The sequence below is a fragment of the Zingiber officinale genome, chromosome 3B (assembly GCF_018446385.1).
Source record: "Zingiber officinale cultivar Zhangliang chromosome 3B, Zo_v1.1, whole genome shotgun sequence".
Lineage (NCBI taxonomy): Eukaryota > Viridiplantae > Streptophyta > Magnoliopsida > Zingiberales > Zingiberaceae > Zingiber > Zingiber officinale.
The window spans coordinates 97,032,327-97,048,792 of record NC_055991.1 but is presented as its reverse complement, the minus strand read 5'-3'; the positions used below and the strand labels follow the sequence as shown (position 1 = coordinate 97,048,792).

The 16,466-nt window shown below is 39.2% G+C and overlaps 1 protein-coding gene across 1 annotated transcript; it reads left to right on the top strand.

The window, feature by feature from the left end:
• Window positions 1-10,373: 10,373 nt before the first annotated feature.
• Window positions 10,374-12,731, top strand: LOC122055050 (chloride conductance regulatory protein ICln-like). The gene is made up of 5 exons (XM_042616449.1): window positions 10,374-10,540; window positions 10,608-10,731; window positions 11,202-11,314; window positions 12,443-12,528; window positions 12,601-12,731. Exons 1-5 carry the CDS (start codon window positions 10,374-10,376, stop codon window positions 12,729-12,731), a joined length of 621 nt encoding a protein of 206 aa, XP_042472383.1.
• Window positions 12,732-16,466: the final 3,735 nt, after the last annotated feature.

The following is a 16,466-nucleotide window of genomic DNA, read 5'->3' as shown; positions in this document are numbered from 1 at the left end:
ATCTTGGCTCAAGTTGGAGAATTCGAAGATGCCAAGGAGCTTTGGAGCAAATTGGCCAAGCTTCATGAAGAGATCCCCTCCACTGTACGAGATCAAGAAGAATCCAGAGAGGGAGACTCTGTGGAGCAAGACCAAGAGGAGGATTCCGAGGTTGAGAGATGCTCAACCTCCGAAGAGGAAATCCAAGAAGCTTCATCCTCAAGGGAATGCAATGAAGGGAACAAGGAGGGAGCATATTCCTTGTTTCATATTCAAGATGATGAAGCCTCCACCTCTAGGATTGAGGGGGAGCAATCCTTGGTGACACCGGATCAAGAAGAAGGAGAAGCCTCTACATCCGGGTCAAGAGAAGAAGAGGAGGAAGAAGCTTCTACCTCCACAATTCAAGAAAAAGATGCCACCCCTACAAGCAAAGGTATAAATGTTTCAATTAATAATAAAAATCATATTATATGCTTTGAATGTAGGGAATATGGGCACTACAAGAGCAAGTGCCCTAAATTAGCCAAGAAGAAGGGCCAAGTGGCACAAAAGGGCAAGGTGAAGCCCAAGGAGACCATCCTCAACACAAAGAAGAGCAAGGAGCATATTATATGCTTCTCTTGCAATAAAAAGGGGCATTATCGTAGTCAATGCCCCAAGGGGAAGAAGAGGGTCAAGGCTCAAGGAGGCACTAGTCAAGGGGGAGCCTCCAAGGTAAAGAAGAAGGTAACATTTATTGAGCCTACTCCTTTACATTATGGTAAAAAGCATGATAGGTCTAACTTTTATCATTTTAATGCAATTTACCATAAGAATAGAAAGCATGAGGGCTTTAAGGAAAAGCATGTGGCCCTACATGCTAAGACTATCACTCCTAGGGTTAGGAATGTAGGTAAAAGTCTAGGCAATAACTCTAAGGATTTTAGATACAAGCCTAGAAACCAAAATGCTCATGGACTTAATGAAAAACCAAATTCTAAGGATTTAATGATAGAAAATCAAGTCTTGAGATCAAGACTTGATAAAATGGAAAAGACCCTAAAAAGGATGGAAAATATCCTAAAAGGGCAAAATGAGAAAAACCTAGGGCTAGGAAAGTCAAAGCCATCAAATAGCCATAGAGGTTTGGGATACAAACCAAAGGCTAAGAAGGATGTGCCTAGTTATCATAGGGTTCCATATAGTTATGGAACAAACCCTAGGTTTGGTGGTCAAGTCAAGAATACTAGGGAAGTCATCCCTAAGAGTATTTTTGCAACCAAAGTGACTAAGACTTCTAAGAAGTCTAAGAAAGTCACTAACAAGGTCACTAGGAAGGTATCTAGGGAAGTTATCCCTAGTGAGTACCTAGATCATCCAAGGAGCACCAATAGGGTTTGGGTTCCTAGGAGCATCTTCTCTACCCCATAAATGGGTTAGAGAGTGTCAACTCCAATTAGAAGGGTAGTTAACCCAACTTTGAGGAAATTGACACTCAAGGAGCATTTTCAAGGTTTTTGTTAACCTTTGAAAATGAAATGGAACTATTATTTACTCCTTGAAAGAGTAAAATGTGCCTAGTAGTGAAAATTTGATTTTAATCTTAAAAGGCACATATTGGGAAATTCATAAGAGCTACCAAGTTGGGATTTTGGTATGTTCTTAGGAAATTTAAGGCAATCTGGGCCTTAATTTTAAAGTGCTACTCTTGTGGAAAAATGAAATATGCCAACATTTGAGGAATATGCTTAATTTCAATTGGCATAAATTAATCAAGGGAAGTAGAAATGCCAATTTAGGTTTTGGCGTTTTCTTGACGCACTTAAGGGCAATCTAGGTTTAAGTTGTAAGTTTAGCTAAGGTTTTAAGGATACTTAGATAGGTAATCTAGGTATATTTTATTTATGCTAAACCTTGCCATGATTGTTTGCTCATAATATGCCATGACATCATATTTTATCTTATGTGTATTTTGCATTCATGACTTATTATGAAAAATACAAGAATACCATGTCATGACATTCATACATCATGTAGTTATAGGATATTTTCTTTTGAAAATTATTTCTTTTTGATGTATGTCATAACATTATCATGCATTAAGTTTAATTCCTTGTAATTAAGGACAAAAGGCATTTAACAACACTTATTAACAAGTGACATCCTAGGTGGGTGTCTAATATCTCCAAAATGCTTAGATAGATATGCATGATCCCTAGATTAGGGCAAAACCAAAATCTACATCTCACAAAGACCTATAAGATGACTTGTATGTGTTTTAGTGCACATTAGATACAAGTGAAATGTTAGGATGATGAACAAAACTCAAGATGTTGATTTAGTGCATTCTTTTGAGTTTTAGTTTCATCAAAACACATAGATATGTGTTTTTCCCATCATTGGGAAAGCTAATGTACAAGTCATGTGCATTATGCCCAAGGAACATGGTGGGATATTGGTTTTGAAAAAGTTTTCAAAATGACTTTGGAAAACCTTGGTGAAGGCTATCTTTTGATAGTAATCACCATTGAATAGTTAGACACAAACTTGAAGAAAACACTAAAGTTTTTGCAAGTTTTCAAGTTTGTGTCAATCTTTGAAAAGATGATGTATTTTCATAGAAAACTATTTTTCCTTGATAATATATGCCCTAAACAATGTCTACACGAAATTTCATAATTTTTGGATTTTTGTAGAATTTTCTAGGGGTTTCTGAAGTTGACTGAAATGGAATTTCAGCAACTATCAGAGCTCCGATCGATCCATGGATCGATTGGAGTGCCTGAATCGATCCGTGGATCGATTCGCGAGCAGTAGCTCGCTGGATCGATCAGCCGATCGATCCAGGTATTCTGAATCGATCCGTGGATCGATTCAGAAAGGTTCAATCGATTGGAACCCAACTCCAATCGATCCAAGTTGCTGATTTTGGCTGGGAAAGCCTGATTTCAGCACTTTGAACCTATTTTAGTCTAGGTAACCATTCCAAACCCTTAAAATACATTTGGATACATAAAAAAGGGTGTTTTCGTGTTGAAAACAAGGATGGAATGGTAAAGGAAGGCTAAGTTGAAGTTTAGGTTGAGGTTTGTTTCAAATTTTGAACATTTGAACCTCAAAACTTCTAAATCTGGGTTTCCTAAAGGTTTAGGGATTCCAAGTCATTGTTGGTGCAATGACAGAAGTTTCCACCATGTCTTTAGGGGAGGGACTCTTTAAAGACATGACAATTATTTTCATGAACCTTGGAAGGTGGTTAACCTTCTGCTTGCTCAAGGTTGAGCATTTAAACTTGAAATGGGGATAAATGGGGAGTGGATATCCTCATCATTTCAAGTGGGAACTCAAGATGTTAGAAAATGCTCAAGGTTGGGTATTTGTCTACATTGAGGAAGAAGTTAAGGTTAAATGAAGGGTATGGGACCTTCAATATTGAGTTGATCACAATGAGTAAAAGTGTGATCACGATGAGCAATTCTTCAGGGGGAGAGTCTTCAACAAATGGAGTTGTTGAAGTGTGCCCAAAATTGGAGCATAGGTTGATGTGTGTCCAAAGACGGGTTGATGTTTTTTTGTAGGGGGTTGATGTGTGCCAATAGGGGGAGAATGAAAGGAAGTAAGTTAGGTTTTCCTTACCTAGAGGGAGGAGTTTGCCCTCTTAGGGGGAGAATGGAAAGCTTAATTTATGGGTTCATTACCTAGTGGCATGAAGAAGGAGGCTATAGGATTAGCCTAACTTACATGTGGGATTGTAAGTGTTATTGTGGTATTGTCAAACATCAAAAAGGGGGAGATTGTTGGTGCAATATCTCTCAGGTCAAGGGTGACCTGGTTAACCAAGCTGAGTCTTGGTTAGGGTTTAGATGTTTGACAATAAGACATCAATCGAAGAAGAGTCAAGTAGGTCAAGGTTGACCGGATACTTGACTGGGAAGTCCTAACTGGGATGTTAGGCAGTGGGAAAGTCCTAACTGGGATGTTAGGCAGTGGGAAAGTCCTAACTGGGATGTTAGGCAGTGGGAAAGTCCTAACTGGGATGTTAGGCAGTGGGAAAGTCCTAACTGGGATGTTAGGCAGTTGGAAAGTCCTGGTGAGTGAAGCTAGGCAGAAGGAAATCCTGGTGAGTGAAGCCAGGTGAAAGTCCTAGTGAGTGAAGCTAGGCAGAAGGAAATCCTGGTAAGTGAAGCCAGGTGAAAGTCCTAGTGAGTGAAGCTAGGCAGAATGAAAACCCTAGTGAGTGAAGCTAGGTGAAAGTCCTGGTGAGTGAAGCCAGGTGAAAGTCCTAGTGAGTGAAGCTAGGTGAAAGTCCTGGTGAGTGAAGCCAGGTGAAAGTCCTAGTGAGTGAAACTAGGCAGATGGAAAACCCTAGTGAGTGAAGCTAGGTGAAAGTCCTGGTGAGTGAAGCCAGGCAAGGAAGGAAATCCAGATGGATCAAGGATGATCGGACATCTGGTGTTGGGAAGTCCAAGTAGGTCAAAGGGATTGACTGGATACTTGGCAAGGAAGGAAATCCAGATGGATCAAGGATGATCGGACATCTGGTGTTGGGAAGTCCAAGTAGGTCAAAGGGATTGACTGGATACTTGGCAAGGAAAGAAGTCCAGATGGGTCAAGGTTGACCAGACATCTAGTGGAAGTCCAAGTAGGTCAATGGAGTGACCGGATACTTGCACGACGAGTAAAAGTCCAAGTGGGTCAAAGGATTGACCGGACACTGGTGGGGAGTCCTAGCAGGTCAAGGAGTGACCGGATGCGAGGCATGATGTACCAACAGTCAAGGTTGACCGGATGTTGGTGAGGAGGTTTGGGACTTGGTTTGGGCAAAACCAAGTCGGATCGATCCGTGGATCGATCAGAGTGTGGATCGATCAGGATCGATCCATAGTACAGAAGCGCTCGGATCGATCCGTGATCGATCCAGGTCTCAGTCGATCGATCGGGACGGGGCTGCTTCGCGCGATAAGCGCCGGATCGATCCGTGGATCGATCCAGCGCTTTAAGCGCTCGATCGATCCGTGGATCGATCCAGCCTCCCGATCGATTCGGAACATTCGAATCGATCGGGATCCGTCGGGTTTAAAGCCGCAGGCGAGCGTGGTCTTCGGTAGAACTTTAACGACAACTTCTCAGATTCTCGCCAGCTCCTCCACAGCACTCACAAAGCTCAGATCGCCAGTTCTTGAAGGATCTTGGAAGCTCTCCAAGTCAAGAGGCGGATCAAAGCCAAGAAGAGAAGCTAGGGTTAGGGTTTGTACTCATTGTAAAGCTTGTAAGCTTCTATTTCTTGTACTCCTTCCCTTTCTTCTTGTATTGAGTCTTGTAGGGCTTCTCCGCCCTTGGTAGTTACCACAAAGGAGGTTTTATTTAGTGGAGGGTGTGTGCGTTGGTGTGGATCCTTGGATTAGTCACCTCTTGTGAGGTGGATACCAAGTAAAATCCTAGTGTTAGCGTGGTTGTATTTGTTTCTTTATTTTCCGCTGCACATCCAAGAAGAAACAAGCAACGCCAAGCAACGAAGCGCACCAAGCGAACGCGACGAGCTATTCACCCCCCCCTCTAGCTACTTTTGGTCCTAACAGCTATGACAGGGACCGAGAGGAGGAATTGGTTTTGGTCTCCCGATGAACTTGAGGTTCCCATGTTCGCCCCGAACACCCAATTCGAGTTCATCAATAATAACTCATTCCACTAAAGAGTTATTATTGAACTACCACACCAATCTCATATTACTATATGGGCTCCTTCTTATCATGAGTGTGTAAGTCTTCCTGTGTTTAAGATATCGAATGCCCACTAATTAAATAAGTTACTGACAACTCATTTAATTAATATCTAATTCTAAGAGTAGTACCACTCAACCTTATTGTCATGTCAGATTAAGTCCACCTGCAGGGTTTAACATGACAATCCTTATGAGCTCCTCTTGGGGACATTATCAACCTAGATTACTAGGACACTATTTCCTTCTATAATCAACAACACACACTATAAATAATATCATTTCCCAACTTATCGGTTTTCTTGATTTATCGAACTAAATCTCACCCATTGATAAGTCAAAGAAATAAATACTAGATATATGTGCTTATTATTATATCAGGATTAAGAGCACAAATTTCCATAATAACAAAGGTCTTGTTCTTTTATTTAGTTAGTATAAAAAGAACTTATCTTAATTAGTCCTGCTCAATACACTCAAAGTGTATTAGTGTAATTTTATAGTTAAGATAAACTAATATTAAATTACACTATGACTATTCCAATGGTTTGCTCCTTTCCATCTTAGTCGTGAGCTAATGTTTATAATTTATAAGGAATTGATAACATGATCTTCTGTGTGTGACACCACACACAATGTTATCTACAATATAAATTAATTGAACAACTACACTTAGCTTATAAATGTAGATATTTGACCAATATGATTCTTATTTCTAAGTAAATGTTTATACAAAAAGCTAGGCTTTTAGCATACATTCCAACATTATCAAGATAAATAGGAAAGATATCTATTCTGATACGTTCGTCGGTAATTTGTATACTCTAAATCCAATAACTCTCACGATGTAATAAATGTAAATTAATAACACATCTTCTAAATCTAATAAGAGAAAGGAACCTTCGGAAATGAATCAAACATATCTTTGGCATCTAAGGGTTGGTCATATTAACTTGAGTAGAATTCAAAGGCTAATAGCCGATGGACTCTTGGGTTCATTAGTGTTGGAAAACTTTCCAACTTGCTAATCTTGCTTGGAAGGTAAAATGACCAAGAGACCTTTTAAGGCTAAGGGATATAGAGCCAACGATGTGTTGAAACAGGTTCATTCTGATTTGTGTGGTCCTATGTCTATCCAAGCAAGAGGTGCTTTCAAATATTTTGTCTCTTTCATAGACGATTATTCGAGATATGAGTATAATTACTTGATGCACCGCAAGTCTGAATGCTTTGATAAGTTCAAAGAGTACAAGACTAATGTGGAGAAACATCATGGTAAAAGTATCAAGACACTACGGTCTGATCATGGTGGCGAATACCTCTTTAGAGAGTTTAGGAATTACTTATCAGAGGCTGGGATACAATCCCAATTGTCTGCACCTGGTACACCCCAAAAGAATGGTGTGGTAGAACGAAGGAATAAGACTCTTATGGAAATGGTTAGATCGATGATGAGTTATTCAGAATTACCATATTCATTTTGGGGATATGCTCTGGAAACAGCAGTGTACATTCTGAATATAGTACCTTCTAAATCAGTACCCTCTACTCCCATGGAATTATGGAATGGGCGTAAGCCTTGTCTGAGTCATATTCGGATATGGGGAAGTCCAGCACATGTGCTGAAGGGAGATACTGATAAGTTGGAATCACGTACAAAAGTTTGTTTGTTTGTAGGATATCCTAAGGGAACGAAAGGTGGTTTGTTTTATAATCCTAAAAAATCAGAAGATCATTGTTAGCATCAATGCTCGATTTTTAGAGGAAGATTATGTAATGAACCATAAGCCCATGAGTGAAATTGTTGTAGAAGAAATGAGAGAGGACATGCCTACTTTAGTACCAACAGTGCAAGATGAATTATCACAATAAACTGCAACACGTATCACAAATGATATACAACAACAGACAGTACCTCGTCGTAGCGGGAGGGTTGTTAGGCAACCTGAAATATTCATGTTTTCGGGAGAGTCGTCAGACTTGGTCCCAGGTAAACATGAACATGATCCCTGAACATATAACGAAGCACTCCAAGATATAGATGTAGAATCTTGGCAAAGAGCAATGAATTCAGAAATAGAATCTATGTATTCTAATAAGGTCTGGGAGTTTATCGAACCACCAAATGGTGTAAAAGCCGTTGGATGTAAGTGGATCTACAAAAGGAAAAGAGGGACAGATGGGAAGGTGGAAACCTTCAAAGCAAGGCTTATTGCGAAAGGGTACACTCAGAAAGAGAGAATCGATTATGAGGAAACTTTTTCACTAGTGGCCATGCTTAAGTCTATCCAAATACTCTTATCCATTGCCGCTTATATGGATTATGAGGTTTGGCAAATAGATGTCAAGATAGCTTTCCTTAACGGAAGTCTTGAAGAAAACATCCATATGAAGCAACCAGAGGGGTTCATTGAAAAAGGCAAAGTGCATCTAGTGTGCAAGCTCAATCTGTCTATTTATGGACTGAAGCAAGCTTCAAGATCTTGGAACATCCGATTTAATGAAGTAATCCAGTCGTATGAATTTATTTAGTGTCCGGATGAGTCTTGTGTATACAAAAAGTGTGATGGAAACATGGTGGTATTTCTTGTACTATACGTAGATGAAATTTTTGATAGTTGGAAACAATATCAAAGTGTTGTCAGAAGTAAGGGTATGGTTATCCAAGCAATTCAATATGAAGGACTTGGGTGAATGCGCACATATTCTCGGGAACAAAATAATAAGGGATCACAAGAAAAGAATATTGTGCTTATCCCGAGCTTCATATATTGATACTATCCTAGCTCATTTTAGCATGCAAGACTCCATGAAAGGTTTTTTTATACCTTTTGGGCATGGAGTATATTTATCTAAAGAGATTTCTCCGAAGACATCAAAAGAGATAGAAGAAATGAAGGCAGTTCCTTATGCTTCAGCTATAGGAAGCCTAATGTATGTTATGCATGAGACCAGATATCCGTTGTGCCATGGGCATGGTTAGCAGATATTAAAGTAACCCAGGACTAGGGATATTGGACTGTCGTAAAACATATATTAAAGTACCTTAGAGGGACTAGAGATTATATGCTAGTTTACAAAGCAGATGATTTGCTCCCTATGGGATACACGGATTTTGACTTCCAATCAGATAGGGACAATAGTAAGTCAACCACGGGGTTTTTTGTTTACTTTAGGAGGTAAAGTCATAATAATGGAGGAGTGTTAAGCATAAATGCTTTTTCAGACTCCACCATAGAAGCTGAGTATGTGGCAGTCTTTGAGGCAGCCATAGATGCTGAATGGATCAGTAACTTCATGATGGACTTAGATGTGATTCCTGGTTTGCCTATAATTATTGGTGCAGTAGCAAACTCGAAGGAACCACGAGCCCATAAGGCAAGTAAACACATAGAGCGCAAGTACCACCCAATACGAGACATCGCATAACGAGGAGAAGATGTTGTCGCCTAAATTGCATCAGATGATAACCTGGAAGATCCTTTCACTAAGGCCCTTAAGGAAAAAGCTATTGATGGCCATGTTGAGGGGTTGGGAATTAGATGTATGGCAGGGTATAGGTAGCATAGTCTTTTAGTATAAATGGGAGATTGTTAGAGTGTATACTAAAAGCCTAGCTTTTTGTAAACATTTATTTTGAAATAAAGAATCACATCGGTCAAATGTCTACATTTATATGCTAAGTGTAGCTATTCAATTAATTTATATTGTAGACAACATGATGTGTGGTGTCACACACAGAAGATCATGTTATCAGTTCCTTATAAATTATAAACAGTAGCTTACAACTAAGATGGCACTACAAGAAAAACCCTCATAGACATCTGTGGAACAACAACAGTTTTAAGCAAAAACCGATGTCTTTGAGTATTTTACACAGGTTTGTCCAAAAACCGGTGTCTATAAGTACAGATTTTCGCTCATAGACATCGGTTTTTTAAGTCGATGTCTATGAGCGCCTTTTTTCCATTAATAGACACTGATTTTAACAGCGATTTTTAAAATCCGGTGTCTATAATAAAATAAAATAATTTAATTTTCCCACTAATACATAGCCGAAATTTGCAACCCTTCACTCTTCCCTCCAAACCTAAACCTATATCGCGTCGTCCACCGTATATGCCACTACCACTTTCCTCCTCGCCGCTAGCCGTCCGACCATCTCTCTCAGCCTCATCTCCCTCTTCCCCTTCCTAGATCGACGTCCCTTCCTCTCCTGATCAAGATCAACACACGACGCCCTTGCTTCTCCATCCAACCACACCGCATCTCCTCCAACTCCTCCCTTTGGGTAAGAAGAGGCTTCTTGTGTGGCTTGGAGTCGTCGCCGAGTCGCTAGAAGTCGCCCTCCTCCACTCTTTCTCGATCCCATATCTGCTAACCTCGATTCCTCATCTCCTTCTTCCAATTTGATCCCTCCTTGTCGATCCTCGTGTGGCCAAGACTGATCGAAGCTCCTTGCTCACTGATTTTGCTGCTCGTGGTAGGATTCGGTGCTGCCTCTAGGTGTGTTATCGACTAATCGGTTGTCATGGTGAGGGGGAAGATGCAGATGAGGAGGATAGAGAACTTGGCCAGCCGACAGGTGACCTTTTCCAAGCACCGGGGAGGCCTTCTGAAGAAGGCCTTTGAGCTCTCCGTGCTGGATCAAAAAGGGGCATTGTGTCCTGGGAACCCTAAAGATACTCCCGCTATGGGTTTAGGGATGCTGCACTTCGATGGTCGCGTCGTCGATGATGATGGGCGGCCCTTGCTGGAATCCGACAACGGCGAGGAGCTGATGCATGTTGAGCCTGGCGTCGCCGTCGCCCTCGGTTCCCGGCCTATGGAGTCGCCTGGAACTCTCTACGTCATCTCAAGGTATTAGTGCCATGCTCACTCAGTTTCTTGCTTCTTGTCTTCTCTCAGATGTGAGTGGATCCTGCAGGAGGGTGATTTGGTTGAGCGACGTCGACAAAGGGAAAGGGTATGCGGTGGATTTCTTGTCGTTGTCCCTCCATGCTGTGTCAAGGGACCTAGAGACCTACCCCTTTCCTTGCATCTATACTCAGGTATTTGATCTATGACTGAGTTTGGGGCGGTTCTACTTGAACTTCTATTGAATCCAAAGGATCAAAATTACAAAACATAACTTTTTTTTCTTTTCTGTTTATCTTGAACATTAGAAAGCTTTCTGTGTTTTTTTGGAGAATTCATTGTGGTGCTCGATAATGCGCTATTTTCCCTCACTGATTGGTAAACTTGAACTTTTATTGCCTCTGACTTGAATTTTCTAAGCATGAATTAAGGGGCTACCGGTAAGCTGTTTCTTGGATAGCTACATGTTGGTGCTTGAGGTTGCCTATTAGAGTTGGTGATTACTAGCTGAGAATGATCCTTTATAGTAATAATGTCCTGAAGGATTTGAATTATTTGAGGGGCAAATTTGAGTTACACCATTGAGGATAGTCAGATTGGTTGATGGCTCCTGTGCTGTTTTTTGCTTTATTGCTTATGTACTGTTTGCTGGATTCTTCATCAGATCAAGATAGGCGACGAAGATGAAGAGTCTGAAAGCTTAGATTCAGAAAGTAATGATGATTTGGAATTGTCAAAAGTCACTGAAATGAGACTTCTTCCTTTAGATGTTGGAAAGTGTATCCTTGCTATCATGAATGCCTCATATTGTTTTCATTTGTGGCAAGTTCATTGATTGATGCATTTTCATGTATAAAGTAGGCGTTGCTGAATCTTTTGTGGTCAACTTTCTATTTAATGCTATTATGAGTGTGTTTGTCAAAGTAGGAAAGAATCTGATGCAGTTGGCATTGCTTCATCATGGATTTTAGTTATGGCATAATAATACAATTATGAATGTCATCTTATCTTATTGTTCTGATTATCTTGCAAGTTCATTGCATCGATCTGTAACTCATTGATTGCATATTCTGGGACCGTGATTGTCTTCTTATCAAGTCCCATCTATCACTAAGAGAAAAATCTCTATATTTTTTATATGGTTGTTAAGTTCAGATCATCCTTTCATGTTGCTTTTTTTTTTCTTTTCTTGATACTGAAAAAACCTTAGAATTTGGGTTTGGTCAATTGTTTCTTTCATATTCTGTATCTTGGTAATATAAAAATATTACATACTGGGTAATCATATGTTGTACAATGTTGATCTACAATGCTAGTAGCAGTTATGTTTGTGAATCATGTTGTTAGTGTGTAGAGTGTACCAAGCAGTGATTTAGCTCTCTTTCGGTTGATTTGCAACATCATGGTAATTAGTATATTCGATCCTTAAAACATTTTACTATGCTCAAGACCAAAGGAGGCAGTAAAGTTTTGTACTTGTTAATGTTAATTTGAAGAAAATATTATTAGTAAGCCATTTGGAAATTATGAATGGGAAAACGTTAGAATCGTTTATAATGCATTTTTAGAAAATGAGAATATCATATACAATAAAACATTGGTATCATATACAATTAAACATTGGTCCTTGCGTATTCCCAGGATATGTTAATGTCGTAGACAACATTCCATAGCTTTCTACTTATATTTCCTTCTAACAACTCAAAAAAAACCTTTTAACAGATTATATTGATTCAATTGTTCATGTTCCTTGAACAATGCTTGATGTATATTTATTTATCAAGTGATGAAGAAGCTACTAGTCTGTTTCACTTTTTTTTTTTGTTTCCCAAGCAAAAGGTATGTTATTATTATTATTAAAGTCATAAACTGTGTTCTTTCTGTCTGTTGTTCTTCATCAAGCAGGATGGACTGCAAGCACATTTATGAGAAGGAACCAGTAATCCACTACATAAGCACAAAGAAACCACATCCTCGATGCCTAGTTGCAGGTAAGTGCCCTATCTATTGCAGTTGATCTTTCGTTGTTGATCTTTTTGCTCATTACAACTACATCCTATCAGGTTGCCTAAAAATTCTCCAAGTTGGACGGGTTGTATGCGACGCCTTGCTTACAATAGAAATTGATGAAATGCGTTTGACATCAGCTACAAACATAAAGTCAACAATGGTAGAAGATTTTTACAGAAGTTGACTGAAAATGGCAACACTGCTCCCTGCAACTATAAGCTTGATATAATTTTTCAAGGTGATTTAGCCCCTGTCAGTGATTTGTCATCAGCCAATGCGATTTAAGCATCATAGTTAATTATCTTTTGATGTTGTAAGAAGAATATTTATGTAATTTGTGGATACGGACTTGATGTGTACAATATCTATTATCTTTTTATATTGTAAGAATAATATTTATGTGTTGGTTACATCGATATTGACTTGGTGTGTTTAGATACACCGATGTATAATAATATTAACTAAATTTTGTACTATTAAAATGTTGTATAATATCAGTTTTTCACTGTTTCATAAATCGAATCAACGTCGTTAAACAATACTGATATTGCATCGGTTTTCCACCACTGCCAAAACTGGTGTTATTAACATATATTATATCGGTTTTACACCATTGTTGAAACGGTGTCATTAAGTGATACTACACCGGTGCATAACCGATTCAAAAGCCGGTGTCGTTAAGTGATACTACACCGGTTATAACCCGATGTCTAAAATGGCAGACTTTTAACATCGCCTTCATAGACATCGGTCGATTTTGTAATAGATAGCGGTGGAAAACTGATGTTTATGAGGGTTTTTCTTGTAGTGTGGATAGGAACAAACCATTGGAATAGTCGTAGTGTAATTTGGTATTAGTTTATCTTGACTATAAAATTACACTAGTACACTCTGAGTGTATTGAACAGGATCATTTAAGGTAAGTTCTTTTTATACTGACTGCATAAAAGAATAAAACCTTTGTTATTATGGAAGTGTGTGCTCTTAATCATGATATAATAACAAGCACATATACTCAATATTCATTTCTTTAATTTATCAAAGGGTGAGATTTAGTTTGATAAATCAATAGGCCCGATAAGTTGAGAAATGGTATTATTTATATGATGTGTTGTTGATTATAGAATGAAACTGTGTCCTAGTAATTTAGGTTGATAATATCCCCAAGAGGAGCTCATAAGGATTGTTATATAAACCCTACAGGTGGACTTAGTCCAACATGACAATAAGGTTGAGTGGTACTACTCTTGGAGCTAGATATTAATTAAGTAACTTGTCAGTAACTCAATTAATTAGTGGGCATTCTATATCTTAAACACAGGGAGACTAACACACTCATGATAAGAAGGAGCCCATATAGTAATATGAGATTGGTGCGGTAGTTCAATAATAACTTTTTAGTGGATTGAGATATTATTGATGAACTCGAGTTGGGTGTTCGGGGCGAACACGGGAAGCTCAAGTTCATCAGGAGACCAAAACCAATTCCTCCTCTCAGTCCCTGTCGTAGCCACTTAATTATAAAGTGTTTACCCACCCATATCCACCTTCTTACTCACCTTAAGGTGGTTGATGTGTGTAGATTATATACTCTTTTATGCATGTTTTTACGCACATTTACATACTTTGAGCATGCTTGATCTATGCATTTTTATACTTCCAGCTTTCCTTTTAGCATATTTACTCTTTTGGTTTGGAGATCTGCTTTTTGTGCATTTTCTGTACACAGGAGTCAAAATTGGTGAAGATTATGTGTCCTCGGGCAAGCTTGGAAGGAATTGAAGGGAGAGAGCAACAGGCCGTGTACCACACACGGCCGTGTAGTTTTAACAGGAAGGGAAGAGGACATGGCCGTGTGAATCTCACACGGCCGTGTCTTGATTTGAAGAAATTAGAGCAGATGCCTTACATGGCCGTGTAGATCTACACGGCCGTGTGAGTTTTCCAGAGGCCAAGAAGGTGGTGGCCGTGTGCACCACACGGTCGTGTAGCATTTCCAGAGAGCAGAAGGGTCCTGGCCGTGTGGAGTCACACGGTCGTGCAGCTTTGGCAGAGAAGGAATTGGACATGGCCGTGTGAATCTCACACGGCCGTGTCATGGGGCCGTGTGGCGCCCGATTTCCTCCTCTATTTAAATCCTCCTTCATGAATTGAAAGGGGATCTCTCCCCCTTTGGGAGAAGATAAGATTTGATGGTTTCCTCCCATTCTTGGGAGGATTTCTGGGCGATTCGAGGGGAGTTCTTGACGATTTCGACTCCGGAGTGAGGATTGGATCCGAAGACGAGGCTTCTTCGTAGATAAGTTTTCTCTTTCCCCCTTTACTTGGTTTCTTGGATTGGGGATTTAAGAAATGCTTGTAATCTTTATTTCTTCGGGTATTCTTCCTCGATTCATGGAGTAGATATTGTATTCTAGGATTAAGGGAGTATTTGTATGATGGATTGATGTAATCTCTTATGGATTTGCCATTTTCTTGTTTCAATGACATTGTCTTGCTTGTATCAATTAGATCTTGAATGATTAATGGTGATTTGTGCTTAATTCTCATTCTTGATTGATTGTTTGGATTTCTTGTGGACTTTGTAAAGATAAACTCTCACTCGATCATCCGAGGGATCCACGTGACAGGTGCAAGCCCGTGTAAGGACGTTTGAGAGATAATCTTGAAGAGGAAATAGGAATATTCAAGAGAGTAGGATGGATCTTGTGATTAGTTTCTTGTATCTTGATAGATTAATAAGTTGTGGGCTTCTATGTTGATATCCGAGGAAGGCATAGTAATAGGTGCGCTTCTGTGTAAGGACAACGTAGGTTCACGTCTAATTGATCATATTTAGATACATTTCTCAGTCCTTAGCCGGTTATCTATTGCAAGAGAGAACCGGGAATTTTCTACAATTGTTTGGCAATTGAGGGATAAGAATTGGTAAACCATTTACATTCAAGCAATCTTACAAAGAAACCGAAACTCCTAGAATCTCCCTTTATCATAACCCAAAACACTAAACTTTTGTTTGTTGATCTTTAATATTAGATTTGTTTACCTTCACTTTGCATTTGAAACAATTGGATTGTTGTTTAGCTAATTCGCATTGAGACATTTCTAGTGCTTATTCCAGTCCCTGTGGATACGATAATCTTTTATATTACTTGCGACATTTCCGTACACTTACGGAGGGTAACAAGTTTTTGGCGCCGTTGCCGGGGACTGCGCTATAACATTAGGAATTATCAATTGAGTTAGACTAAACATAACATTTGTTTTCCTTTCATATTGCATAGTTGTAACTAATCATTAGATTTCTGTTTTTACTTTCTTGTATAACTTTTACTTCTTGTTAATTCTTTTTGTACAAATTCAATTCTGCATTTTTGATTCTTTTATTTTTCTTTTTCTGTTGAATTGTCATTTGCTATCTTGTTCTTGTGTATGCGAAGATCTAACTTTGCAAGGGAATTCTTTCCTTTTGACCCTGAGATTGACAGAACTTTCCATAAAAGAAGAATTCTTCAAAGGCAAATTGAAGAACAGGAACATTTGAACATGGCGAATAGACCACTCAAGGATTATGCAGCACCTTATGCAAGAGGTTTTCGATCTATTATTTCCAGACCTTCAGTGGAAGCTAATAACTTTGAGATCAAACCCGCAATTATATCTATGGTGCAGCAGAACCAATTTGGTGGAGGACTTCATGAAGACCCCAATCAACACTTAGAGGTCTTTTATGAAATATGTGGTACCATGAAAATGAATGGAATTCCTTCAGAAGCAGTTAGATTATTATTATTTGGGTTTTCTTTAAGAGATAGGGCAAAGCAATGGCTGAATTCTTTGGCCCCTAATAGCATCACCACTTGGGAGCAGTGTGAGCAACAGTTTCTTGATAAATTCTATCCACCAAGCAAAACAGCTC